The sequence below is a fragment of the Manis javanica genome, chromosome 4 (assembly GCF_040802235.1).
Source record: "Manis javanica isolate MJ-LG chromosome 4, MJ_LKY, whole genome shotgun sequence".
In the NCBI taxonomy this organism is placed as follows: Eukaryota; Metazoa; Chordata; class Mammalia; order Pholidota; family Manidae; genus Manis; species Manis javanica.
The window spans coordinates 21,212,962-21,239,969 of NC_133159.1; the positions used below are offsets into that span (position 1 = coordinate 21,212,962).

Below are 27,008 nucleotides of genomic sequence, written 5' to 3' on the forward strand. Positions count from 1 at the left end.
ATGCTGCTGGCCATTTGGACTTTTGGCAACATGAGTAGCTAGAGCATCCTTGTTAAGTGGGAGTTCATGCTGTTGTCCATTCATGGTGTTTTATGTCTGCCACCATGACTACCTTCTTCCAGGCGCTCATTTTGTCAACACTGGGGAGGCCATGACAAAAGATGCTTGACAAACTGGTTGAGTCATTGTCTACTTGGCTGTTTAGTGCATCTTTTATAGTTGATGTTCTCTGATGACTATTGACTTGTGATTCAAAGATGTTCACATGTGTCTGCCCCTGTGTCTTCCTACATGCCTCTAAGACCTCCTTGTGCCAGTTTTCCAGTCTTTCTCTTTTTATGCCCTCTGACCAGCATGTCAGAGTCTGCAAATATACTAATCTTAAACCAGTTCTTTGTCCACACAAAGTAGACAGTCAGGTGTACCACCTGGGTTTTCCTTTACCACTGTCTTTCACTGCCACCTCCCAGTGAGGCTGTAGTGCAGCCACTGTCCATTTTTAACTTGTGCCCACATGCAGCTATCTGTGAAAAAAGGTAAGGGTTTTTTCTTTGTCAGCTCGCTAAGGGCCCCCTGTCTGGCTGGAAAAGGGGAGTGGTGCCTGAGGCAGATGACAGGAGGGTTTGTGTTGTCGTCTCATGCTTGTCACTTCTGGTCCTACTTTTACTTGATCCTGGATGTATTCCTTTCTTCTTATGCTGAATTGTTGTGGGTACACCCAACCTCATGACTTGGTGTGTCTCACAGAACCCAGGTCATGTTGAGTGATTCTGGATAGATGGTCACTTGGTGCCCTATCAGGTGCTCATATCTCCTAGGACCCAGTAAGTAGAACGCCAGGAGTTGTTTTGCAAAAGGCATACAGTTTTCCACTACAAATGGTATGGCTCTGCTGCAGAACCCCAGGGCTCTGTGTAGTGATTCTCCCACTGGAGCTTGCCGTAATACCATAGGATCCGCCAGGTTGTTTGCATTACTACCTAAACCTGCACAGTCCTTTCCTGTTCTGGGCTACTCTCAAAACTGGCAACTCTTTGTGTTACCCAGTATAGAAGCCAGAGCAGTATTATCAGGTGTTATGCTGTTTTCTTAATGGTGGGAGATGCAAGGTGCAATTATTTGCTTGGATGCCTTTACTTAAATGATGTATCTTATCAAGCCCGACTACTGGGCCCATAGAAATTTTACTGATATAATGGGTACCTTAATCTTCATGGAATTTATTTCTCACCTTCTGGAGTGCATGTGTCCTGTCAAGGCCTTCAGTGGGCTATCCACCTCTTGCTCACCTGCACCTGGCCCAGTTAGCATGATGTTGTTAATATAATGGGTCAGTGTGCTGTCCTCCAGGAAGTCCAGATGATCTGCATCTCTTAGGACTATATTATGCAAGATGGTGACAAAATTGATCTAGTTCTATAAATGTATACTTTAATCTGTTCCACGTGAATGTGAATTGTTTCTGATCCTATTGTCTTCTGGTTTTTTTTTAAGATCTTGTTCCTCCAGTCATTAGCTGGATACTGCGCTCCAGGGTCTGTGTTAATCTACTCTAGCAAGTATACCACATTTGGAGGGCAGCTTCAGTTGTGGTTAGTATTAGATTGAATTTGAGTGATGTGCTTCCTCCCTCCAGGATTTGTCTGGTTTCTTCAGGGACCACAGTGGTGAATTCTTGCATCTTCTAGAGATATAACACCAATTTCTGCCATCTCCCCTTCCTTGCCCCTGGAATACTGTGTTATTCTTTTCTTATCTTGCAGGTGGGATGGGGCAGCTTTAGAGACTTCCTTTAACTTGCCTCCCTTAGTGTGATAACTCTTATCTCACATGCCAAAGACTCAAAATGGGGGTTGCACTAATTTCCAAGTTTGTTTATTTCAATGATACATTCAGGGACCAGGGAAATGACCACCAGGAGGGTCCACAGACCCAGTGGGCCCATTTTGAGCTGGGTCTTGGCCAGGACTCACTTTATTTCCTGGCCCTCATAGGTCCATGATGACACCTCCGGACTCCAGGTATCAATGTCAATCTGTCCTTAAAACATTAGTGTTCCTGTTTCCCCACCTTACAGTTAACTGAGTGAATGACCATAAACAGGACCACCTGTATAATTTGCATGCCTAGTACACCTTGATTGAAAATGGTTAAGAGGAATTACCCACTGGAAGCACCATGGCTTTTCCAGCCTAGGCAGGGAAAGGATGGGCAGGTGGGGCCAGAGGGTGTGACCATGAGACCCTCTGGGAATAGAGGAAGAGGTGGACCATGTGTACACAGATGCTTCAAGCACATGCTTCATTTTCCCATCAGACTTCACTTACAGAACACAGATTCCTAGATTTAAGCAGCAACTATAGAGCATTAAACTTAAGTGCAGGAACTCCCAGAATTTAGAGTCCATAAGACCTGTATTGGATGGGTCTTATAGGGCCATAGGTTTCTCAGGGAATTGTTATACTTGCTTTGGTGTTGCAGGTTCCCTTCTCCTGGGTACCTGACTACCTGGCCTCCTTCAGTCAATGAGTTCACGATCTGAAACTGGGTATAGGATTCTGATTTTTTAAATTGACATGACTGCCCTCAGCATCCTGATGTCCCATCCTTGATTTCTTTTGATGTTACAGTTAGAAGAGTGCTTTTATTGGCTGCTTTTCTATTTTGCATCTGGTGACATCATGTTCCATTAACTGTCTCCATAAATCTCTGCAGCAGGTCTTTGACTGCCACTTGGGCTTTGCTGGTCTTTATGGTAATTGTGTCCATCTGGCTTCTAACGGTTAAGTACCATGGTGTGGTCTCCTTTGTTTCAGGGTCCTGTCATCACTATTGCTCTCAGTGAGGTTAGTTTTTTAATAACTCCTATGGAGGAGAGTAGCTATTAAATTTCTTAATGACCCTGGTGCTCCAACTAGTACATTCCTTATGACATCCTCCCAAATCCTTGACGTATTTAATGACCATTTCAGCAAGTCTATTTCCCTGTGCCTTTTAATCCCTTCCTCCACTGTCTGCTGCTGTGGTTTTGGCATTGCTACTTTACTTAACACGGGCTGTGACTCTTCCATTTTCTGCAACCTCCTGAGTAGTAAGTTCACATCCTATCCTGAGGTTTTTGCCAGGGTGTTAAATGCTGTATCTCCAGAGAATAATCAGTAACCTCTCCCCTTTCCATCTTAGGTTCTGCTCCTCATGTTCCAGCACCTGCCAGCACATGATGGCTAAGTCTTGCAACTCCCTTAGGTTATAATTCCTTTCTCACTTATCAGGCACAGCACATCTGGGTTGGGTTATGCTGTGACAAGTTAAAGGCCTACTAGCCAAGAGACATGAATTCAGGTGGCAGATCCTGAGAGGGGGCATTTCTATTTCACTGAGCAGGGTATGGAGGCCGCTGCATTATCTTCAAGTGAGAGGAGAATGCTAGCTCTTACAGTGGGGGTGTGCCACTTTTGTAGTCTCAAGGGGTCAAGGGGTATTTGGGCATTTGAGACTTTGGAGCAGTATCAACTTAGTTGTCTCCATCTCATGTATTAGGGTCTCATTCTTTCCCAATCAGGGACCTGATATTGGCATAGCACACCTCCCTTGGCTGAGCATTGACCTTTGGAGCTGACCTATTCGGATAATTAAGTCCTGGGCCTGGTCTTCAACTTTTTCTATCCTGCTGCCATGAAAAGAGTGTCTTTGTTACCAAGGAGGCCCTGTGACTTTCATATTTGACTTGCAGTTGACTTTTAACTACTCTTAGCTTTTTATTATCTTTTTCTAGAGCACCAGTTGAGTTTAGCAATAGAAATTCAATTCCATTGTCATTATAGTTTTTTCCCATTCCTCTTCAGGTGCCTGAAACATCCAATCAGCTAGAGCATTCCCTTCCAAAGACTGACCATTACTGTTCGTCACTGGTGAAAGGTTAAGAATTGGACCAGCACCCTGTGCCAGAGATTGTCTGTTACACCTACCACCAGCAATGGGGTCTTCATTGCCATCTAGTCTATGAGTGATTCAACTCCAAAACCCTTTCGTATTCCCAATTTTCTTTCTTTTTTATTGAAGTATAGTTTATATACAATTTTATATTGGTTTCAAGTATACAACATAGTACTTCAACAGTTTAAATGCTCATCCCAATAAGTGTAGTTACTGTCAACACAGAAAGACATTACAGTATTATTGACTATATTCTCTTTGCTGTACTTTCGTCCCCAAGACTAATTAATATAGTTGAGGTTTTTATGCTTCTTTATCCTCTTCATCTGTCACCCACTCATCCCAACTCCTTCCCCATGGTAACCACCAGCCTCTTTTCTGTGTCTGTGAGTCTATTTCTGTCTTGTTTTGTTTCAGATTCCATATATAACTGAAGTCACATGGTATTTGTCTTTCTTTTCCTGGCTTACTTCACTTAGCAGAATACCCTCTAGGTTCATCCACATTGTTGCAAATGGCAGGATTTCTTTTCTTTTTATGGCTGAATAATATTCCATTGTATATCTGTACCACATCTTCTTTTTTCATTAATCTGTTGATGGACAGATCAATGAAAATTGGGAGTATGCAAGGGAAACAAAAGCAAACATGAATAAGTGGGATACATCAAACTTGAAAAGCTTCTATACAGCAAAGGACTTTAACAAAACAAAAAGGCAGCCTACAGTATGGGAGAATATATTCATTTGTTGCTTCCATAACTTGGCTGTTATAAATAATGCGGCAGTGAACATAAGGGTACATACATCTTTTCAAATCAGGGATTTTATTTTCTTTCGGTAAATTCTTAGAAGTGGAATTACTGGGTCAATGGTATTTCTCTTTTTTGTTTTTTGAGGAACCTCTGTACTGCTTTCCATAGTGGCTGCACTAGTTTGCATTCCCATCAACAATGTAGGAAAGTTCCCTCTTCTCCACATCTTCACCAACACTTATTGTTTCATACCTTTGGATAGTGGCCATTCTGACTAGTGTGAGGTGACATCTCATTGTGGTTTTGATTTACATTTTCCTCATGATTAATGATATAAAGCATCTTTTCATGTGCCTGTTGGCCATCTGCATTTTTTGGAAAAATGTCTATTTGGGTCCTTTGCCCATTTTTAAATGGGTTATTTGTGTTTTTTGATGCATAGGAGTTCTTTATATATTTTGGATGTTAATGCCTTTTTGGATAATTTATGAATATATTCTCCCATACTGTAGGCTGCTTTTTTGTTTCGTTGATGGTGTTCTTTGCTGTACAGAAGTTTTTCAAGTTGATGAGTCCCACTTGTTCATGTTTGCTTTTGTTTCCCTTGCATACTCCCAATTTTCTAACTACTGGCACCATCTGTTAATAGGTTGTTCTCTGAAAAACAGAATCTGAATTGGAGTTTAGTATTGAGACTATTTATTAGGGAATGCCCTTGGGATCAAACTATGAAAGAGATAGGAAGCAAGATTGGGCAGATTTGATCCTTGTGTTGATTACAAGTAAGAGGTTGTATAGCTATACTTAGTGAAATTTCTTTCAAAACATTTTTTTGTTTTATTTTCATACTTGAGTGTTCTAAACTTACAACTTATTCAACCATCTTCCTTCATCTACAATAACTTCTGTTCTCTTTAGGCAAGACCAATTCCTTCCTTCTCAGATATTCCTCCTATCCTTTTTCAGGTGCTTATGTGAGTTTTGTGGGTATTTTTTGGTGGGAGTGGGTTACATAAAAACTTGCCTTTTTCCTTAGGCTCTAATAAATTCAAGATGGGAGTTGGTAAAGGAACTTATTTGAGCACACTCAGAATAATATATTTTAAAGGGAATTAGATTAGCCTTAAATGTTTTATGACTCCAACTTTAATATTACATATCTGTATCACAACTCAGTTAAAATAAATCCCATGTGGCAATGTTCTCAATAAGTTGAACATTTCTATAATGTTCCAGTTTTAAACTATAATCACTGTTAATGAATTGGGTTTATTTTTTTTTTAAACATCAAATATGATGAATTTAATGTTTTAAATATACAAATTTATAAAAAATATAAATATTTTTCTCTTTTTAGAAACTGTACCCTTTCTCCCTAAACTGGTTAATAGTGGCATGGAAGATCCATTTGGTGAGTATCACCTATATTTTTCTTAGTAAATGATAATTGTGTTTTATCCTCACGTCTATTGAAGGTTTGAGAGTAAATTAATTTTTGTCATGTTTGATATGCTGCTCTCTACATTAGTGATTCTCAAACCTTTTAGTTTTAGGAACTTCTTGATTGAAGACCCCAAGAGTTTGTTTGTATGAGTTATATCTATTGAACTTACTCTATTACAAATTAAAACTGAAAAAAAAAAATTTAAGTCATTTAAAATAATGTTAATAAACCCATGATATGTTACATAAATAACATTTTTAATGAAAAATAACTCCTAAAATAAATTTAAAAATCAGTGAGAAGTGTGGCATTGTTTTACATTTTTGCAGATATCTGTAATATCTGGCTTCACAGGAGGCAGCTGGATTCACATACCTGCTTCTACATTCAGTCTGTTGTGTTATCACATATGATGTAGTCTCCGGAAAATTGGCTGTACAGTTGGGAGGTAATGAGAATGAAAAGGCAAAATACCATCTTTGTATTATTATAAAAAATAGTTCTAACCTTGCTATTTAGGGATCCTCATCAGTCCCTTGCAAGTTAAAAATAAGAAATTTTAAATTCTCTATATTGAACACTTAGCAACTTACGTGTACTTTCATTTGGTTGGAAATTTAGTTCTGCTAGAATTTCTGAAACAAGTTCTGTTTCATAGTGTGTGGCCAATGAAAGACACCATGGAAGTAATCATAATATCAAGGGTGTATACTATTTCCAGTGATGTGGACCTGTATGTCGTATTTTATTTAACAATGTGGTTAAGAGACTATAAATCTGAATACACAAAAGTTTAGCATCTACGTTTTTGACTAAAAAGTAAGTTACTCTGTATTGAACTCTTATTTTTCTGTTGACTCTAATTTCAAAGAGAGATTCTAGAACATCCAATTTAAAAAAAAAAGAACATATAGACTAGAAAGACTGGTTAGGAAGTACTTAAAATTTAAAATAACGCATCAACAAAAAAAGGAACTAGAGACAATTTTCCTCGCTTAACCTCAGTCATGCTGGAGGAAAATTTTGATTCAAGCATTTTGTTATTCTTTGCCAAATGGAAGAAGTCTGAGTCTGGTTTTATGCCAGTGTAACTTGAAGAAGTATAGTAAAAATGTTACCAAGTTTATTTTCTCTTCATACCCAATTTCCATATATGCCTGAGGTTAGGCTCTTGGGGCTACTGGTAAAAGTAATCAGATTGCTCAGATTAATAGCTGGTGTCTTGATTTGAGAAGACTACTGTTGAAAACCTTGCAAGATCTGAATTTCTCCCTTGATTTTAAAGACCCTAAATGGCTTCTTTAGGACCTTGGTTTGTTTTTTTTTTACCCCTGAAGGGTATTTTAAATTTAGTTAACCAGTAAAATCATTATTTTGAACACTAGAGGGCAGTCAGTACTTTATTAATAAATTTGTTTTCATTACCAAATTAATTCTTGAGGGGATTATTTATGAACAGTTTGGTAAATTGAGTTGATTTTAGTTGTCTGGTAATAAATCCTAAAGAACATGGCTATATAAGAGTAATGTATGACAACTCCAAAGGTTTGACTGGAAAGTTGTTTTTTCTCTCTGACCTCCTTACCTCCCTAATTTAAATCTAATCTCATCTAATTAATTGAATTTGTTATTAAACTAATTACATTTAACTTACATTAAATTTAAATGTAACTTAAATTTCCTAGAGAAGACCAAAGGGAGAGTTGCTGTGGAAGTATTAGTTGGCCAGTAGTCAACTGAAGCATAAATTAAAATGTGCTTTTGATCACAAGTATAAGAAAAAGCTTGTATTCTATGCTGGTGAGATTTTTTTTCTCTTCTACTTTAAATCTTGGAATTCATAACTTGATTAACATTTATACTCATAATACGGATTTTAGAGAAAAATAAAAATGACTCATATATTTACCAACCAGCCTCCTTTTCTGTCTTCTCCATTCTCTCTCTCTTCTAAATGTTATACTGATTTTTTTTTCTTAATTGCTTACAGAACATTCATATGATAAGAATTTGGTTTACTGAGTTATGGTCCACTCAGTGCCATTTGATAAAGAAAAGAATTCTGAATGTAAAATGAGTTTATTTCTAAGGAGATGGAATCCCTATAAGATGGGGTAAGGATTTTGTTACAATTAGGTTAGCTAAAAATTATATAGATATATTGCAAAAGAACTATTTGTTTTATGCTGAAAATAAAAGGAATTTTGACATAACAGGTTCTAGTGGGACAGACCTAAGGCCTGTAGGACCTTTCCTACGTGGGCAGATGTTTACACATTTTAATATACAGTATTTTTTTAATTAAGGTATCATTGATATATACTCTTATGAAGATTTCACAAGAAAAACAATGGTTCCTACATTCACCCATATTATCAAGTCCCCCCCCATACCCCATTACAGTCACTGTCCATTAGTGTAGTACAATGCCACAGTCACTACTTGTCTTCTCTGTGCTACACTGTCTTCCCCATGACTCCCCACACACACCATGTGAACTAATCATAATACCCCTCAATCCCCTTCTCCCTCCCTCCCTACCCACCCTCCCACACCCCTCCCCTTTGGCAACTGCTAGTCCCTTCTTGGAGTCTGTGAGTCTGCTGCTATTTTGTTCCTTCAGTTTTGCTTCGTTGTTACACTCTGCAAATGAGGGAAATCATTTGGTATTTGTCTTTCTCTGCCTGACTTATTTCATTAAGCATAATACCCTCTAGCTGCATCTGTATTGTTGCAAATGGTAGGATTTGTTTGTTTCTTATGGCTGAATAATATTCCATTGTGTATATGTACCACATCTTCTTTATCCATTCATCTACTGATGGACACTTAGGTTGCTTCCATATCTTGGCTAGTGCATTATACAGTATTTTTAAATCACATTTGTTAATAGTACCACTGGTCTCACTGGAAAGGTCTTTAAATATTGGGAAGCTATCAAGCTTACATTGGTGGATATGTTTTCCAAAATTCTAATTTTCTCTTGAAAGCCTGACTTACATCATGGTGACAATACTATAGTTTTCTTTGTAATAACAGGCTCACTTTGTTCAATTTTAAGAAAATATATGTCAAATATCTAAGTTTAAATAACAGTTTGTCATTCAATCTTTCAAGTAAAAATGGGTACTTCATGAAAAAAACTGGCTAGTTCAATTTGCAACTCAACCACACAAGTGCCTTTCCTGAAGCTAACCATTGTATTTAAGTATATGTTTTATGCAAACTTAACATTTCTTTCCACACTGAAGAGTTGAGACTTATTAAAAATAATTTTTACTGCTTTATCAAGGGCATTCTTAAATTAAACCTGGTATTGTTTTTAACTGCAGTTATGTAGTGGCGAAGCATGAGTCCTGTTGCAGTTTGGTGCTGCCGCCTCGGTGTGTGTCAAGGTCTCAACAGCTATCATCGTTGCTTTTATACCATCAGCACAAGTGTCAGCACAGTGAAAAAGGAAAACAATTATTTAGTATTACTAAGTATATATAGTTGTACATACTATACTTACTATATACTATATATATAGTAATATATATGATATAATATATATTACTATATATAGTAAGTATATATATTAGATATATGTAAGTATATACCTAAAATACATTATACTTACTATACTTATAAACCATACTGTGTATACTAAGTATATAGTTATATATACTTGTACCTCTTAGACTCCTGAAAGGAACTGAGGGATTCCCAGGGATTGATGGACCATACGTGCTTCATTTTCCTGAGGTTCACAAAGCCTCTTTTATGAAAGAAAAGCAATTTTGGGCAAAGGCAACATTTAGTCCTGGAAATTGTACTGGGCAGGGCTCCAGTGTGGACCAGGTGGACACTTGGCAGAATTATGGTTAGAGGGAGTGAGCAGCTCTGTGATTTCTCCTAAGTTGACTGTGAACTTTCAGGAGTGGGTTAAACACCACCTCAGTGGGGGTGAGATGAGTCCTGTATTTTGAGAAGAAATTTATTAGAACTTAGTCAGGACAAGTCGAGGCCCAGGCTCACCAGGGCATTGTGTTTGTGTCTTTAGAAAGAGAGTAAGTGGCAGCAGAGATCTTTGTGATGACAGCCTTCAGTCCGTCTCTGGAGTCACACTGTTCCAAAATGGACAGATGTCCCTCTGTGTGTAGTACACAGCTGTCATGCTGAGATATCCCCCCTACTCACTGGGGAGTCTGCTTCTCTCCTGTGTTGGCTCTTTTGTTTCCTAAATTCCATGTCTTCCTCTTTCTTGATTGCCAATAATAGCTTCTTGATGCTGAGCCTCCTGGAATAGTTCTCTAATTTTTACCACTTGTTTCCTTAGCTCTACTTCCTAGAAGATTTCTTCATCTTTATATTCAATTTAAGTTTTCTTTTCTGCTGTTTTTAATTTCTAGGAAGTCTTTTTTATTCTCTGAATGTTTTCATAGTACCTGTTTATTGTTTCAACAAATTTTCTTTGCCTTACATAGATTCTTTTCCTCTAAAGTTGCTTTTCTCTGTTTGTTGTGATCTCTTTTACATTAGAGTTTTCCTCTCATCTCTGGTAATAATTAGCTATCTGCTTGTGCTTAAGAGTGGGAAGCTTTACAAAACTGAAGGAACAAGACAGCAGCAGACTCACAGATTCCAAGAAGGGACTAGCAGTTACCAAAGGGAAAGAGTTGGGGAGGGTGGGGAGGGAGGGAGAGAGAAGGGGATGGAGGGGCATTATAATTAGCACACATAATATAGGTAGGTCACGGGGAAGGCAGTATAGCATGGAGAAGATAAGTAATGACTCTATAGCATCTTACTATGCTGATGGACAGTGATTATAACGGGGAGTTGGGGGGGCTTGATAATATAGGTGAATGTTGAAACCACAATGTTTACTCATGTTACTCATGTGAAACCTTCATAAGATTGTATATCAATGATACATTAATAAAAAAACATTTGGAGAAGTGTGAACATTGATGGAATATATATATATTTTTAATTTTGTTATCATTAATCTACAATTACATGAAGAACATTATGTTTACTAGGCTCCCTCCTTCACCAAGTCCCCCCCACACACCCCATTACAGTCACTGTCCATCAGCGTAGTAAGATGTTGTAGAATCACGACTTGTCTTTTCTGTGTTGCACAGCCCTCCTCATGCCCCCCACCACCACATTATACATGCTAATCATAATGTCCCCTTTCTTTTTCCCCACCCTTATCCCTCCCTTCCCACCCATCCTCCCCAGTCCCTTTCCCTTTGGTAACTGTTAGTCCATTCTTGGGTTCTGTGATTCTGCTGCTGTTTTGTTCCTTCAGTTTTTCTTTGTTCTTATACTCCACAGATGAATGAAATCATTTGGTACTTGTCTTTCTCCACCTGGCTTATTTCACTGAGCATAATACCCTCTAGCTCCATCCATGTTGTTGCAAATGGTAGGATTTGTTTTCTTCTTATGGCTGAATAATATTCCATTGTGTATATATACCACATCTTTATCCATTCATCTACTGATGAACACTCAGGTTGCTTCCATTTCTTGGCTATTGTAAATAGTGCTGTGATAAACATAGGGGTGCATCTGTCTTTTTCAAACTGGGCTGCTGCATTTAGGGTAAATTCCTAGAAGTGGGATTCCTGGGTCAAATGGTATGCCTATTTTGAGCTTTTTGAGGAACCTCCATACTGCTTTCCACAATGGTTGAACTAATTTACATTCCCACCAGCAGTGTAGGAGGGTTCCCCTTTCTCCACAACCTTGCCAACATTTGTTGTTGTTTGTCTTTTGGATGGTTGCCATCCTTACTGGTGTGAGGTGATATCTCATTGTGGTTTTAATTTGCATTTCTCTGATGACTAGCGATGTGGAGCATCTTTTCATGTGCCTGTTGGCCATCTGAATTTCTTCTTTGGAGAAGTGTCTGTTCAGCTTCTCTGCCCATTTTTTAATTGGATTATTTGCTTTTTGTTTGTTGAGGTTTGTGAGCTCTTTATATATTTTGGATGTCAACCCTTTATCGGATCTGTCATTTATGAATATATTCTCCCATACTGTAGGATACCTTTTTTGTTCTATTGATGGTGTCCTTTGCTGTACAGAAGCTTTTCAGCTTGATATAGTCCCAGTTGTTCATTTTTGCTTTTGTTTCCCTTGCCACATTGATGGAATATTTAATGGTGCTAAGGAATTACTAATTTTTAGATATGAGAATGGTATGAAAAAAAAGAATGAGAAGCTTTAAATTAGAAGCTTTAAATGCATAGGCTGGTTGCCTTTGGGCCTTACAATAAGATGAGCTTCTTTTCCCTATTTTTGAGATACATCACCGTATCTGTATCAGGGTCTGAAGAGCAGAGTCTTGTCTTGCTCTTTAGATGATAAGGGATGAAAAGGACTTGGGTGTGGAAGGGGTTGCTACATTCCATATTAATTGAGCATATGTTCACTTAATTCCCCTCAGTTTTTAGTATTATATTCCTACCAATGTCAATTGCCTTTTGTGCCCCCCAGTCAAGAGACCATTTGCTTTATCCCTTTCAGAAAACAGACCCCCAGAATTCTGCTTGGGTTGTTGTGGGACAGATACTCAGGTTCATGGAATGGGGAAAGTGATAAGGGAATCAAACAACTTTTACCCTGACTCTCCTTATTTTATTCCCTTCCCTTTCATCCCTAGTTTCAAAGGGACCTGGTAGAATACAATGAAAATACTATTAATCAATATTGATATACTATCAGTTTTAGTAACAAGAAATGCCTACGCTGTCCAGAGCACTAGGGGGAGAAGGGAGCGCTAGGGGGAGAAGGGTTCAGAGAAGAAATGTGTACAATTTATGCTACTGTGATGCTGCATCACAGCTTTTAAAAATGGCTTATTACTGCATCTGCTTGCTTTCTTCCTCCCTCATCAACTGTTCATTGGTTAGCAGCTGCCCACCTCATAGCCTGCCAGAGGAAAAGGAACTGAACCCTAGCATGGAACTTCTACTAAAGGGTTTTTGGAGTAGAAGAGGATCTGTATACTAAATAGCCTCCCCAAAATGTTTTAAATCTGACAACTTCATAAAGTTTCTCTATACCCTCCCTTTCACAGAAGTGAACATGATTTATTGAAAAATATTTTTTGATATGTATTTGATGAAGTAATTATTTAATGAAATAGGTTATTAATGTGAATTCTGAATTTGAAGCTATATACAAAGGCTTTATTCATATCCATGGTATTCTAGGAACAGATTTACAAGGTAATACCTCCTTTAGATTAGAATTTGTATCACATAGGGAATATGAGAAGCAATTTGTTGAAGTAGAAAATATATCCTAAACAAATAAAGTAAATTATTTCCTTCCTACTGTATCTGAATTTATACATTATTATTATGTTATAAAGGGTATTTTTCTAGCTGCTCAAGGACAGTTGTTAAGGAACCATGATGAAGGCTAATGCACTTCATTTCAAAGTTCATGGGAAAAATTCTTGTGATGTTATGTTATTGCCACTTGAGGCTCAAAATGTGCAAATAACTCCTTCCCTCCCTCCTCTTTAAGAATGAAGGACAAAATATGAACTTAATTAGTTTTGAGATCCTTAGGGTGTAGGAGAAAAATTCCTCTGAAATTAAATGATGCCAAAAATGGTATTCTGTTTTTTCCCCTGTGGTTTTATGTAGATATTTAATATGACATTATTATAAGTATATGTTAAGTATCTTCTGTCCTCTTATACCCTGATAAAACTATACACTTTTGGAGGGCAAGACCTTTTCACTGTTAATATTGCACTGCCCAGTAGTAAGCACACAGTACATATGGGTATGCATTTCTCACAGTGTTTTCAGATTTTCTGTATAAGATAGAAATACTATCTTAAGGGAAATAGAATGCACAGAATACCAGAATATACAAGTTTTTACAATACTCCGTAAGTATTAGTTCTTCCACATCCTCTTGCCACTTTTCATCACTTCTGACTGCCACTTACTCCCTAAAACGTCATGTAGCATGTGTGGTAAGTTGACTAAATGTATGGACTAGCTTCCATCTGAATTTATCTCTGAGTCCTTATCAGTGTGTCATGGACACTGAGTAGGCAAATATTATAAAAATAAAAATTAAAAAGGGGCTGTAAGAGGGAATGATGGCTTTCACTTTCCATTTTATATCTGCCTGAATGGTTTGCATTTTCTAAATAAGTATGTGTATTTTATTTTTCAAAATGTAAATGGATTTTATCTAGGTTGTAGTGTTAGGGGCATTTTTGTTTCTTTATATTTCTCAGTGTTAAAGATAAAATATGCTGTTTTATATATAAGTTTGGTATATAAATGTATACTCATTTCTTAAAGGAGGCAAAATAAGGCATTATTAAAGAGAACTAAATACTATAATGGGCATTCTACATGCACAGCTTAAAATAGGCACATTACATCTCTACATTAAAATGTGGCTTTTTGAAATATAACACATATTTTATTCTAATGAATTAGATTCAGCCTGCCCTACCAAGCCCCAGCACAATTGACTGTTTACTCATCCATTCATTTGTTCATTAAATATGGGATAAATCAGCAAGGCAACATATCATAACGATTAAACCCTCAGGCTCAAGTCACACAAACTTGAGTTCAGATCCCAGTTCTGTCACTTGGCTTTTTCTTTTGGGCAAGACAGTTTCTCTCTGATCTGCAGCTCATATGTAAAATAAGGATATTAATTTTGCCTTCCCCACAAGGTTGTTTTAAGAATTAAATCAGTTAATGCTTGCTCTTTGCTTAGCATGTTGCCAAGCACATACTAAACATTAAACATACAACAGCTGTAATATCCTCAGTACTGAGAGCATAAACATAAATAAGACATGGTCTCTCTTCTTATGGAGCTTTCAGTCTGATTAAGCAGTTATAAGCTACTCCCTAGAATTACTTTTTTTAATAAGTCAGATTAATTAAGGTACAATTTATACACAATAAAATTTACCCTTTTAAAGTATGTAGTTCTGGTTTTTGACAAACGTGTAAGATCATGTAACCACCACCACAATCAAGATATAGGGTATTTCCTTCACCCCCCAGAATTCCCTACTTACCTTGCAGTCTCCCCCTCCACTCCCCACCCGTAGCAACGTCTTAGATTTGAGTTCTGTCCCTTTTCCCATAATGTTATATAAACAAAATTACATGATACGTCATCTTTTTGTTTCTGTTTTTTCACTCAACTTAATGCTGGTGAGAATCATCCGTGTTGTTGTATTTATCAATAGTTCATTCATTTTATGCCTTTTCCAGAATGTCATATAGCTGGAATCATAATTTGTAGCCTTTGAGATTGACTTCTTTCACTTAGTAATATGCATTTAAGGTTCCTCCATATCTTTTCATGGCTTGATAGCTTCTTTCTTTTTAGTGCTGAATACTGTTGTATTGTTTGAACATAGCAGTTTATCCATTCACCTACTGAATGACATCTTTGTTGTTTCCAAGTTATGGCAATTACGAATACAGCTGTTATAAATGTGCATGCAGGTTTTTGTGTGGACATAAGTTTTCAATTATTTGGGTAAATACCAAGGAGTGCAATTGTTGGAATGTAAGGTATAAGTATGCTTACCTTTGTTAGAAACTTGCAAATTGTCTTCCAAAGGGGGTGTGCCATTTTGCATTCATACCAGCAGTGAATGAGAGTCCTTTTTCCACGTACTCACCAGCATTTGATACTGTCAGTGTTTGGATTTGGCCATTCAAATAGGTTTATGGATAGTGGTTTTAGTTTGTAGCTCCCTCATGACTGATGATGTTGAGTAAATTTTCATGTGTTTATGTGCAATGCATATCTTCCCTTTGAAAAAATGTTCACATCTTCTGCTTTTTTAAAAATTGGCTTATTTTTATATTGACTTGTGAGAATTCTTCACATACAAGTTCACGTACAAGTTTTTTAATGAGATATTTGTTATGCAGATGTTTTTTCAAACTTGTAGATTATCTTACTAGCAAAAGTTTTTAATTTGATGAAATCCAATTTTTTTTAATGGTTAATGCTCTTTGTTTAATTAAGAAATCATTGCTTAACCTGTGGTCACAAAAATTTTTCTGTTATTTTTTTCTTCAAGATGTTTATAGTTCCAGGTTTTCCATTTAGGTCAGTGATTCTTTTCAAGCAAATGTTTTGATATAGTATGAAGTTGAAAAAATTGCTTTGGCACCTTTGTTGTATTCCTGATGAGATGGGTAATTTTAGAGGAAAATATATTTACCAAAATAACTGAAGAAATAAAAGGCCCATGTAGACTAATAGTCAAAGAAGAAATATTAAAATGTTTCTAAGCCCAGGGGTATTATGGGTAATTTCATTAGTAGATTGAATAAGCATTTAACTATAATGTTATATCAACTACAGTAGAGCAAAGAAAAAAATAGAAATAATACCCATCTATTTGATGAAGTTAGCAAAATATTGATAGCTAAAAGACAACAAAGATAGTACAAAAATAAAATTGACATTGTTCTATCTCACTTAATGAATATAGTTTTAGAAAATCTATATATAAAGTACTTGAAGATTAAATTCAACAAACTATTATTATATTACTTTCCAATTACCAAAAAAAATGCTATTTCTTCCAGAAAAAATTAAAAAATATAAAGCAGCATAAAGAAGAAAATTTTAAATCACACTGATCTTCCCACCCAGTTATAACCACTGATAGCATTTTGATAAATCTGCTTCCATGATTTCTTCCAAAACAGTTATCAAGTTATACATTTTTGACATACTGATTTAGAACTGCTTTTATTCCTTTTTGATATGTCAAATCTCTCTGTATATCAAAGAATATGAACAGTAGGATCTCTTTCAGGACCTAAGGATATATTAAGGAATCTACAAATAATAACACATTAGTACATCAGTAAGTCAAAAGAATAGGAAGAAAATAATATGCTAATTTCTGTATATGACAAATGTTTTTTTTTAAACAACAGAAATTTATTCTCTCATAGTTCTGGAGACCTGAAGTCCAAAGTCAAGGTGTTACAAGGTTTCCTTTGAAGGCTCTAGAGGAGAATCCTTGCTTGCCTCTTGCCTACTTTCTGAGGGATATGTCACTCCAATCTCTGTGTCTACCTTCACATGGCATTCTTGTCTCTGTGTGTCTCTGTATATTCACATGGTCATTGAATTAGTGTTACCTTAATCCAGCATCACCTCATATTAACTAATTATATCTGCAAAGACCCTATTTTCAAATAAGGTCAGTCACAGATAGCAGGGGTTATGAGCTCAACACATCTTTTCAGAGAACACAGTTGACATGCACACATGATCAGAAAAGGGGATCATGAGGAAACAGAATTGGACTTTCATGTATGTTTAAGATTTGGGTGGAGAAAGAATAACGTTGTTCTGTTGGGTAAAGTGTGATAGTAAAAATGAAAGAGGAAGGTAAGAAACCATTAGTTTTAAACACATGTGTGTCAGTCTGATTGGAGAAGAGTTTTATGTGAGGAGGGTGGTAGGACTTTCATTTGAAAAATTAGGTTATGGATATATTGTGGAATGTCTTCTAAGACATGCTGAGAAGTTTGAACTTTACCCTGTAGCCAATGATAAATCATTTGGAGTCTTTCCTTCCTTCATTCCTTCATTTTCTTTTCTTTTCTCTCTCTTTTTTTTAATTAAGGTTTCATTGATATACAATCTTACGAAGGTTTCACATGAGCAACATTGTGGTTATTACATTCACCCCCCACACACACCCCATTGCAGTCACTGTTCATCAGCCTAGTAAGATGCTATAGAGTCAACTCATGACAAAATTTTTCAACTATTCCACCTAAAAGCTTTTAATACACTAAGAATAAGATTGTTTTTATTTTTAAATAATAACAAACACTGATCTGGGAGGCAGAGGCTCAAGATGGCTGAGTAGGAAGGCAAGGTGGAAACCTCCTCCTACACACACACTCCAAGGAAGCAACTGCAGCAAATGAAACTAAACCTGAAAATGACCTGAAGACTGCAGAACAGACCACCTACACCTGGTGAAGAAAAGACCACACAGAAAAGAGTAAAGCAGCAGAGCTGCGATCAAGCATGACCCCAGCCCTTCTGTTACCCCACCCCATGGGTGGAAGGAAGAGGAATGGAGCAGGGAGGGGATAGGTACTCTGGAACTCTGCACACATGGTCCTGGAGATCTGCTCTGGGAACATGAGTCCACATTGCATTGGGTCCTGGTGATTAGCAGGACTGGACACCAAGGACAGTTGGAACACTCTGGGAGGCTGAGACTCCAGCTGCTTGTGGAGCACAGGCATGCTCTGCTGGTCCCGTTGAGACCCAACACAGAGACAACAGCTTAAAAGACTTGCAAACAGTGGAAGGGAATCCAGATGGGCAAGGGTTAGATAGGGCTGTCTCTGCAGGAGAAACGGCAAGTGGACAGTACCTCCACAGCCCTCCCTTAGCCCAGTGGGTTGAGCACTCTCAGGACCCTCAGGTGCTCCATCCCCCTCACTGGTGGCTCGGACCCAAGGCACCTCCCCGCATGCTGCCACTGCTGACAGACCAGCCCACTCAGCCCAGCAGCATCAGACTTGGCTGCCTGGTAGACAAAGGGGCACCCTCCCAGCTTTCATGGCGCTGTTTCAGCCCAGCTGGGTAGATGCCTGCAGGAGTCAGCTCCAAGAGCTACTTCCTCCCTACTGGTGACCAAGCTGGGTGCTGTGTGCCTGGCTGCTGCAAGAAGGAAGCAGGTACTGCTGCAGCATGACTAGCTGCCTCCATGGTAATGGGGCATCTGACTGCCCCACTTGCTACCGCCACTCACCTGCAAGTTCTCCCACTGCACACATCATGCCACACCCATGAACCCAAGGGCCCTTCCACTGCACAGTGTGCTGCCTCAGCACACCCACATGCTGTTCCAGCATGCAATTCACCACCACCTCCACACACCCTCTGATGATGTGGCTTGCCACCACTGCTGAGCACCCAAGAGCTGCACAACAAGGTGACTTGCCACCACCATGAGCCCATGCACCCTGTCATTGTGCAGCTTGCCCTGTGACTGCCCCACCCACCCCCATTAACCTGCAGCACCCCCTCATTACTACAGAGCAGGCAGAGGATGGCCCCGCCCACAATCATCCCTGCAGAAGCCCTACTGCTCAGCTCACAAAGGGTCAGATGAGGCAGACTGCCCACAGCAGCAGACTGAGATAAACCACTGCTGGCAGACAGACAGAAAGGTGACTCCACCTGTTGCCAACCAATAGCATCTAGGGCTCCACAGCAAAGGAGAACCAGGCACTGGAGAGGAAAGAGTCTTGAGCTTATGGGCACCACAGGATGCCTCCTTCATAAAGCAATTACTCTCTAGACCAGGAAGCATAGCACATCCATCTTATACAAAGAAAGAAACACAGAAACTCTGACAAAATGAGGAGGCAGAGGAATATGCTCAAAACAAAATTACAGAATAAGTCACCAGAAAGAGGCTAAATGAAATGGAGATCACCAATCTTCTTGATAAAGATTTCAAAGTAGAAATCATAAATATACTGACTGATCTGCAGAAATGTATTAAAGATCTCAGGGAGGACTTCAACAAAGAGATACAGAGCTGAAGAATACAGTATCTGAAATGAAACATACAATGGAGTGAAAGAATAATAGATAGCTGCAAGTAGAGAAGACAATAAGGTAGAAATTAGAGAAAACAGGAACACAACAAAGCTGAGGAACAGAGAGAAAAAAGGATCTCTAGGAATGACAGAATGATAAGACAGCTGAGTGACCAATCCAGATGAAACCATATCTGTATAACAGGCATACCAGAAGGAGAAGAGAGAAACAAAGGAATAGAAAGTCTTTTTGAGGAAATAAGTTTTTAAAACTTCCCCAATCTGGGGAAGGAAATAAACATTCTGATTGTGGAAGTTCAGAGAGCCTCTAACAAAGGAACCCCAGGAAGACAACACCAAGGCATATATAATTATAATGGCAAATATTAAGGATAAGGAGAGAGTATTGAAAGCAGCCAGAGAGAGAAAAAAGGTTACTTAAAGGGAAACCCCATAAGACTAACAGCACACTTTTCAGCCAGAAGGCAGTACCATGCAATATTTAATGTACTGAAACAGAAGGACCTTCAACCAAGAATCCTCTACCAGGCAAGATTATCATTTAAATTTGAAGCAGGGACTAAACAGTTTCCAGATAAATGAAGGCTCAAAGAATTTATAACAACAAAACCAGTATTACAGGATGTGTTAAAGGCCCTGCTATAGATGGAAATGTTCCTAAGGCTAGTTTTTACCAGAGAAACCCATAGTAAAAGTGGTGGTAGACCAATTAATTAAAATCTAATATGAAATTAAAATAAACTAAAGTAGCAAAACCAACTATACACAGAATCAATCAAGGGATATACAAAAAGTGCAGATTATGCCATCTATACACAAAGTGTGAAGGAGGAGGGATGAAAAAAAGTATTTCTAGATTGTGTTTGAAATAGAGGAATCAGCAACTTAATAGAGACTTTATAGTCAGGAAGCTACCCTTGAGCATTTGATAACTGCAATTCTACAGCCTATAGTGGATACACAAAAAGTTTTAAAAATCTAACCACAATTCTAAAGAAAACCATGAAATAACAAGAGAAGATTATAAGAGAGGAAGAAAGGAACAGAGAGGAGCTATAAAAACAAACAGAAGGGAATAAAATGGCAGCAAGTACATACCTATCAATAATTAACTTAAATGTAAATGGACTGAATGCACAATCAAATGCACAGAGTGGCAGAATACATAAACAAGATGCATCTACATGTTGCCTACAGAAGACTCATTTCAGATCCAAAGATATACACAGACTAAAAGTGAAGGGATAGAAGAAACTATTTAATACAAACAGTAGGGAGAAAAAAGTAGTATTAGCAGTACTTATATCAAACAAAATAGATTTAAAAACAAAGAAAGTAATGAGACAAAGGAGGATATTACATAATGATACCAGGGGTCAGTCCAACAAGAAGATAAAACCATTATAAATATATACACACCCAGATAGGAGCAACTAAATATGTAAAACAAATACAGAATTAAAGGGGGATATAGATTACAACATATTCATTTTAGGAGACTTCAACACAACACTCACATCAATACACAGATTGACAGAGATAATAGAAAATAAGGAAACAGAAGCACTGAACAATGATGGACTTAAGAGACATCTACAGAACACTCCACTCAAGCAGCAGGATACACATTTTTCACAAGTGTACATGGAACCATCTCCAGAACAGATCACATACTAGACCACAAAAAGAGCCTTAACAATTTAAAACAGACTTAAATTGTATCAGTCAGCTTCTCAGACCACAGTGGTATGAAACTACAAATAAATTATATGACAAAAACAAAAGCCTACCAACAGGAGAAGGCTAAACATCATTCTTCTAAATAATCAATGGATCAATGACCAAATTAAAACAAATCAAGCAACACATGGCTACAAATGAAAAAAGCCACAGTCCAATATTTGTGGGATGCTGCAAAGGCCATTCTAAGAGGGATGTACACAGCAATACAGGCTTACCTCAGGAAACAAGAACAATCCCAAATAAGCAGTCTAAACTCACAATTAAAGAAACTAGAAGAACAAATGAAGCCCAAAGTTAGCAGAAGGAAGGACATAATAAAGATCAGAGCAGAAACAAATAATACAGAGAAGAATAAAACAATATAAAAAATTAGTGAAACTGAGAGCTGGTTCTTTAAGTAAATAAACAAAATAGATAAACCCCTAGGCACACTTATCAAGAAAAAAAGAGAGTACACAAATAAACAAAACCAGAAATGAAGAAGGAATAGTCACAATGGATGCCATAGAAATAGAAAAAATTCTTAGAGAATACTATGAAAAATTGTATGCCAATAAACAGGACAACCTAGAAGAAATGGACAAATTCCTAGAAAAATACAACCTTCCAAGACTGACCCAGAAGAAACAAAACCTGAACAGACCTGTTACCATCAATGAAATTGAATTGGTAATCAAAGAACTCCCAAGAAACAAAACTCCAGGACCTGATGGCTTCACAGCTGAATTCTACCAAACATTCAAAGAGATAATACCCATCCTGCTTAAAGTATTCCAAAAAGTAGAAGAAAAGGGAATACTTCCAAATTCATTTATGAGGGCAGCATCACTCTAATACCAATACCAGGCAAAGACACTACAAAGGAAGAATATTATAGACCAATATCTCTGATGAACATAGATGCAAAAATATGCAACAAAATATTAGCAAGACTGAATTACAATCCATCACAACCAAGTGGAATTTATTCCAGGGATGCAAGGATAGTACAGTAATCATAAGTCAATCAATGTCATATCCCACATTAACAAAAAGAAGGATGAAAACCACATGATTGTCTCAATAGATGCTGAAAAAGGATTTGCCAAATCCAACATCCATTTGTAATAAAAACCCTCAAGAAAATGGTCATAGCTGGTAGGTACATGAACATAATAAAAGTCATATAAGACAAGCCCACAGCTAACATCATCTTTAATGATGAAAAGCTGAAAACTTTTCCTAAGATCAGGAACAACACAAGGATATCCACTCTAATCACTTTTATTCAGCATAGTACTGGAGGCCCTAGTCATGGCAATCAGACAACACAAACAGATAAGACATCCAAATTAGTAAGGAAGAAGTTAAACTGTCACTGTTTGCAGATGACATGATATACATAGAAAACCCTAAAGACCCCCCAAAAAACTATTAGAACTAATAACTGGATTCAGCAAAGTTGCAGGATACCAAAGTAATACCCAGAAATCTGTTGAGTTCCTATGTACTAACAACGAATTAGCAGAAAGAGAAATCAGGAAAACATCTCTACAATTGCATCAAAAAGAATAAAATACCTAGGAATAAACCTAACCAAGGAAGAGAAAGATCTGTACTCTGAAAACTATAACACTCATGAGAGGAACTAAAGAAGACACAATTAAATGAAAATCTATCCCATACTCGTGGATAGGAAAAATTGATATTTTCAAAATGACCATCCTTCCCAACCAGAGCAATTTTGAGATTCAGTGCAATCCCCTTGAAAATACCAACAGCAGTCAGCAATGAACTAGAACAAATAGTTATAAAAGTCATTTGGAACCACAGAAGACCCCAAATAGCCAAAGCAATCCTGAGAAAGAAAAACAAAGCTGGGGGTATTTCACTCCCTGGCCTCAAGCTATACTACAAAGCTGCAGTAATCAAAACAGTATGGTACTGGCACAAGAAGAGACCCATAGATCAATGAAACAGAATAGAGAGCCCAGATATAAACCCATGTATATGTCATCAATGAATATACGATAAAGGAGCCATTTATATACAATGGGGAAAAGACTGTCTCTTCAACAGCTGGTGCTGGGTAAACTGGACAGTTACATGTAGGAGAATGAAACTGGATTATTGTTTAACTCCATACACAAAAGTAAACTCAAAATGGATTAAAGACCTGAATGTAAGTCATGAAACCATAAAACTCTTAGAAGAAAACATAGGCAAAAATCTCTTAAATGTAAGCATGAGCAACTTTTTCCTGGACATATCTCTTTAGGCAAAGGAAACAAAATAAAAAATAAGTGGGACTACATCAAACTAAAAAAGCTTCTGTACAGCGAAGGACACCAGCAGCAGAACAAAAAGGGGCCCTACAGTATGGGAGAATATATTCATATATGATATATCTGACAAGGGTTAGCATCCAAAATACATAAAGAACTCACATGCCTCAACACCCAAAAAGCAAATAACCCTATTAAAAAATGGGTGGAGGATATGAACAGACACTTCTCCAAAGAAGAAATTCAGATGGCCAACAGGGACATGAAAAGATGCTCCACATTGCTAATTATCGGGGAAATGCAAATTAAAACCACAATGAGATATCACCTGACACCAGTTAGGATGGGCAACATAGAAAAGACTAGGAACAAATTCTGGCGAGGATGTGGAGAAAGGGGAACCCTTCTATACTGCTGGTGGGAATGTAAACTAGTTCAACCATTGTGGAAAGCAATATAGAGGTTCCTCAAAAAACTAAAAATAGAAATACCATTTGACAAAGGAATTCCACTCCTAGGCATTTACCCAAAGAAAACAACTTCTCAGATTCAAAAAGGCATATGCACCCCTATGTTTATTACAATAGCCAAGAAATGGAAGCAACCTAAGTGTCTATATCAGTAGATGAATGGATAAAGAGGTGGTACATATACACAATGGAATACTATTCAGCCATAAGAAAGAAACATCCTACCACTTGCAACAACACGGATGGAGCTAGAGGATATTATGCTCAGTGAAATAAGTCAGGCAGATAAAGAAATACCAAATGATTTCACTCATTTGTGGAGTATAACAATGAAGCAAAAGTGAATGAACAAAATAGCAGCAGACTCACAGACTCCAAGAAGGGACTAGTGGTTACCAAAGGGGAGGGAAGGAGGAGGGTGGGTGGGGAGTGAGGGTGAAGGGGATGTGGGGTATCATGATTGGTGCACATGGTGTGTATGAGGTCACGGAGAAGACAGTGTAGCTCAGAGAAGACAAATAGGGACTCTGTGGCATCTTACTACACTGACGGACAATGACTGCAATGGGGTATTGGGGGGAACTTGATAATAAGGGTGAAGGTAATATCCACATTGTTTTTCTTATGAAACCTTCATAAGTATATCAATGACACCTTAATTAAGAAAAAGGAAAAATGGGGGGAAAATCATTTAAAATGTATATATACAAGTGTATAATAAATTATATCAGAAATCTAAAGGAATTAAAAGTCACTTACAATAATAACCAAATTATAAAATACCTAGAAACAATTTTAAGTTCATAACCTATATGATGAAACTAGAATTTGCTATAGGTGTGTTGTTTCAAGAAGTTGGAAATTATTGTCATTTGTTATGTATTATATAGATTTGATGCCGTTTTAATTAAATAATTTTATATATGTTTTGATATTTGACAAAGTGAATATAAAATGTAAGTTCAAAAAAAATGTAGTCAAGTAGTTAACTTCCTGCCCTTTTTTGCTGATTTATAATGCCATTTTGGTCAAGCTAAGTTTTCTAAAGTCTCAATTGTTTATTTTTGGACTGGACTGTATGTTCTGCTCTTTTGAACCATCTGTCAGTTTTTACACCAATTCTAATTTGTGTCTATTATTATAGTCATATTTTAAGATCTAAAATAATATCTCCTCATTATTCTACTTTTTCAAACTTTTGGTGGCTATTTACCTAGAGAAATAACCTTGAGAAAGGGCATTATGCACAGCACAGTGATTATGGCATAGTCCCATTTAAAAGTGATTATTACTTTTTTTAAGTGTATTACTTTTATTAAAAAAACTTTAAAGGTCTTTAAATTCTTATGTTTTATTATAATTAAAAAGTGGTTTTCCTTAACTTTGTTACAAATTCGGGTTAAGTAAGGTCAATGAGATTTAAAAGTTGTTAATGAAACTCACATGAACACTTCCTCTTAGTCAGTGAACCATTAGTTTCAAAACAACCTCAGGATTGGCTTCTTGTGCCTCCTCAGGGTTCTATCATGTTAAAAAGGACCTTTCATGATAGAGTTTTGACTTGACTTAAAAGCAGAATCGTTTTTACAAGATTGCAATTTGAAAATAACTGAAAATTTGAAAGACATCAATGACATCTAAAACACATACACGCGTACGTGCATACACACTCCCCATAATGAAGGCTTCCATTAAAGAAACTGATAGTAGCATAATGGACTACTTGTGGAATGGTACTGATGGCCTTCAATTCCTCAATGATCAATGTGTGTTTTGTTTTTTCTCATTAAACCAGTGTTTATCTGTTGGTAGCCATAATGCCTTCAGAAGAAATTGTAGTCTGTAGTCACAGCTTTCCTTTTTTCCACTGCATATAAAGATTAAATACATTTGACCTGATTACTTAAATATTTTTAAATTCCATATTTAAGTTTCCTTTGATTAATTTAGGTCTTCTGGTTTTCTTCTATTATCTCCGTAGGGAACATAAATACTGGAGTACTTTGTTCATTTTCCCCCCTAGAGGTCAGTCTTTCACTCTTAAGATTGGAGCTCATTAATCAATTGAGCTTGAATAGCAAGAACCCTTAAGAATTACGTCTTAAGTAGTAAGAGAAACAAGTGGCACCAAAGAGAAGACATTCTTGCTAAAATGAGGAGCTTGGTGTAATACTAAAGGTGTGTGCTTGTCATACTCAACTACATACTCTAACCCCATCCAAAAGGTGAAAAGGTGGATGGATAGATAATTGGCTGTCTGATTCATTACTTCATTCAGTAAATATTTGTTGGCACACTGCCCTACTGCCATGAAGGAAAAAAAATAAGTAAGGTATAGTTTCAGCTTTCAGAGATTAAGAACTGTTAATGCAGGGTAGAATGAATGAGTGTTTTTATTCAGATAAAAATAATGGTGTTACTGGAGTTTCATGCCATGTTATTCAGCATGACTTGCACTTAGGAAACTATAAAAGCAAAACCTGCTTATACAGATACATATTTGCTTTTCTGTATCTGTAGACTGCCAGAACAGTCTAGCAGTGATTTCTTTAAGGAGAGTTTTTTGTTTTGTTCTCTTTGTATCTAACAGGAGAATTTGGTGAACATGTGGAAATAGGAAAAATAGAGGCTTCTTAGCTACCTTGAAGAGTATAAATAGACATACATGATGATGAAACATACTTTTACATTGCTAATAATGGTGCCCCCAGAAATGTAAATGTTGGTTAAAGGTATTGTGATCCTGTGCTTCAATTATTTGAATTTCTCATG

The 27,008-nt window shown here is 37.2% G+C and overlaps 1 protein-coding gene across 8 annotated transcripts in view; it reads left to right on the forward strand.

The window, feature by feature from the left end:
* LOC108402919 (mediator of RNA polymerase II transcription subunit 18) overlaps positions 1 to 27,008 on the forward strand; it is a 184,412-nt gene that overhangs the window by 95,680 nt on the left and 61,724 nt on the right. For 7 of the 8 annotated variants that reach the window (XM_073233480.1, XM_073233481.1, XM_073233482.1 and 4 more), the window contains one exon: positions 6,048 to 6,101. In XM_073233480.1, coding sequence (XP_073089581.1) covers positions 6,048 to 6,101 — 54 coding nt within the window. Of the gene's footprint in view, positions 1 to 6,047; positions 6,102 to 6,471; positions 6,583 to 27,008 lie in introns of those variants that run through there. The other variant, XM_073233488.1, reaches the window with a different exon arrangement.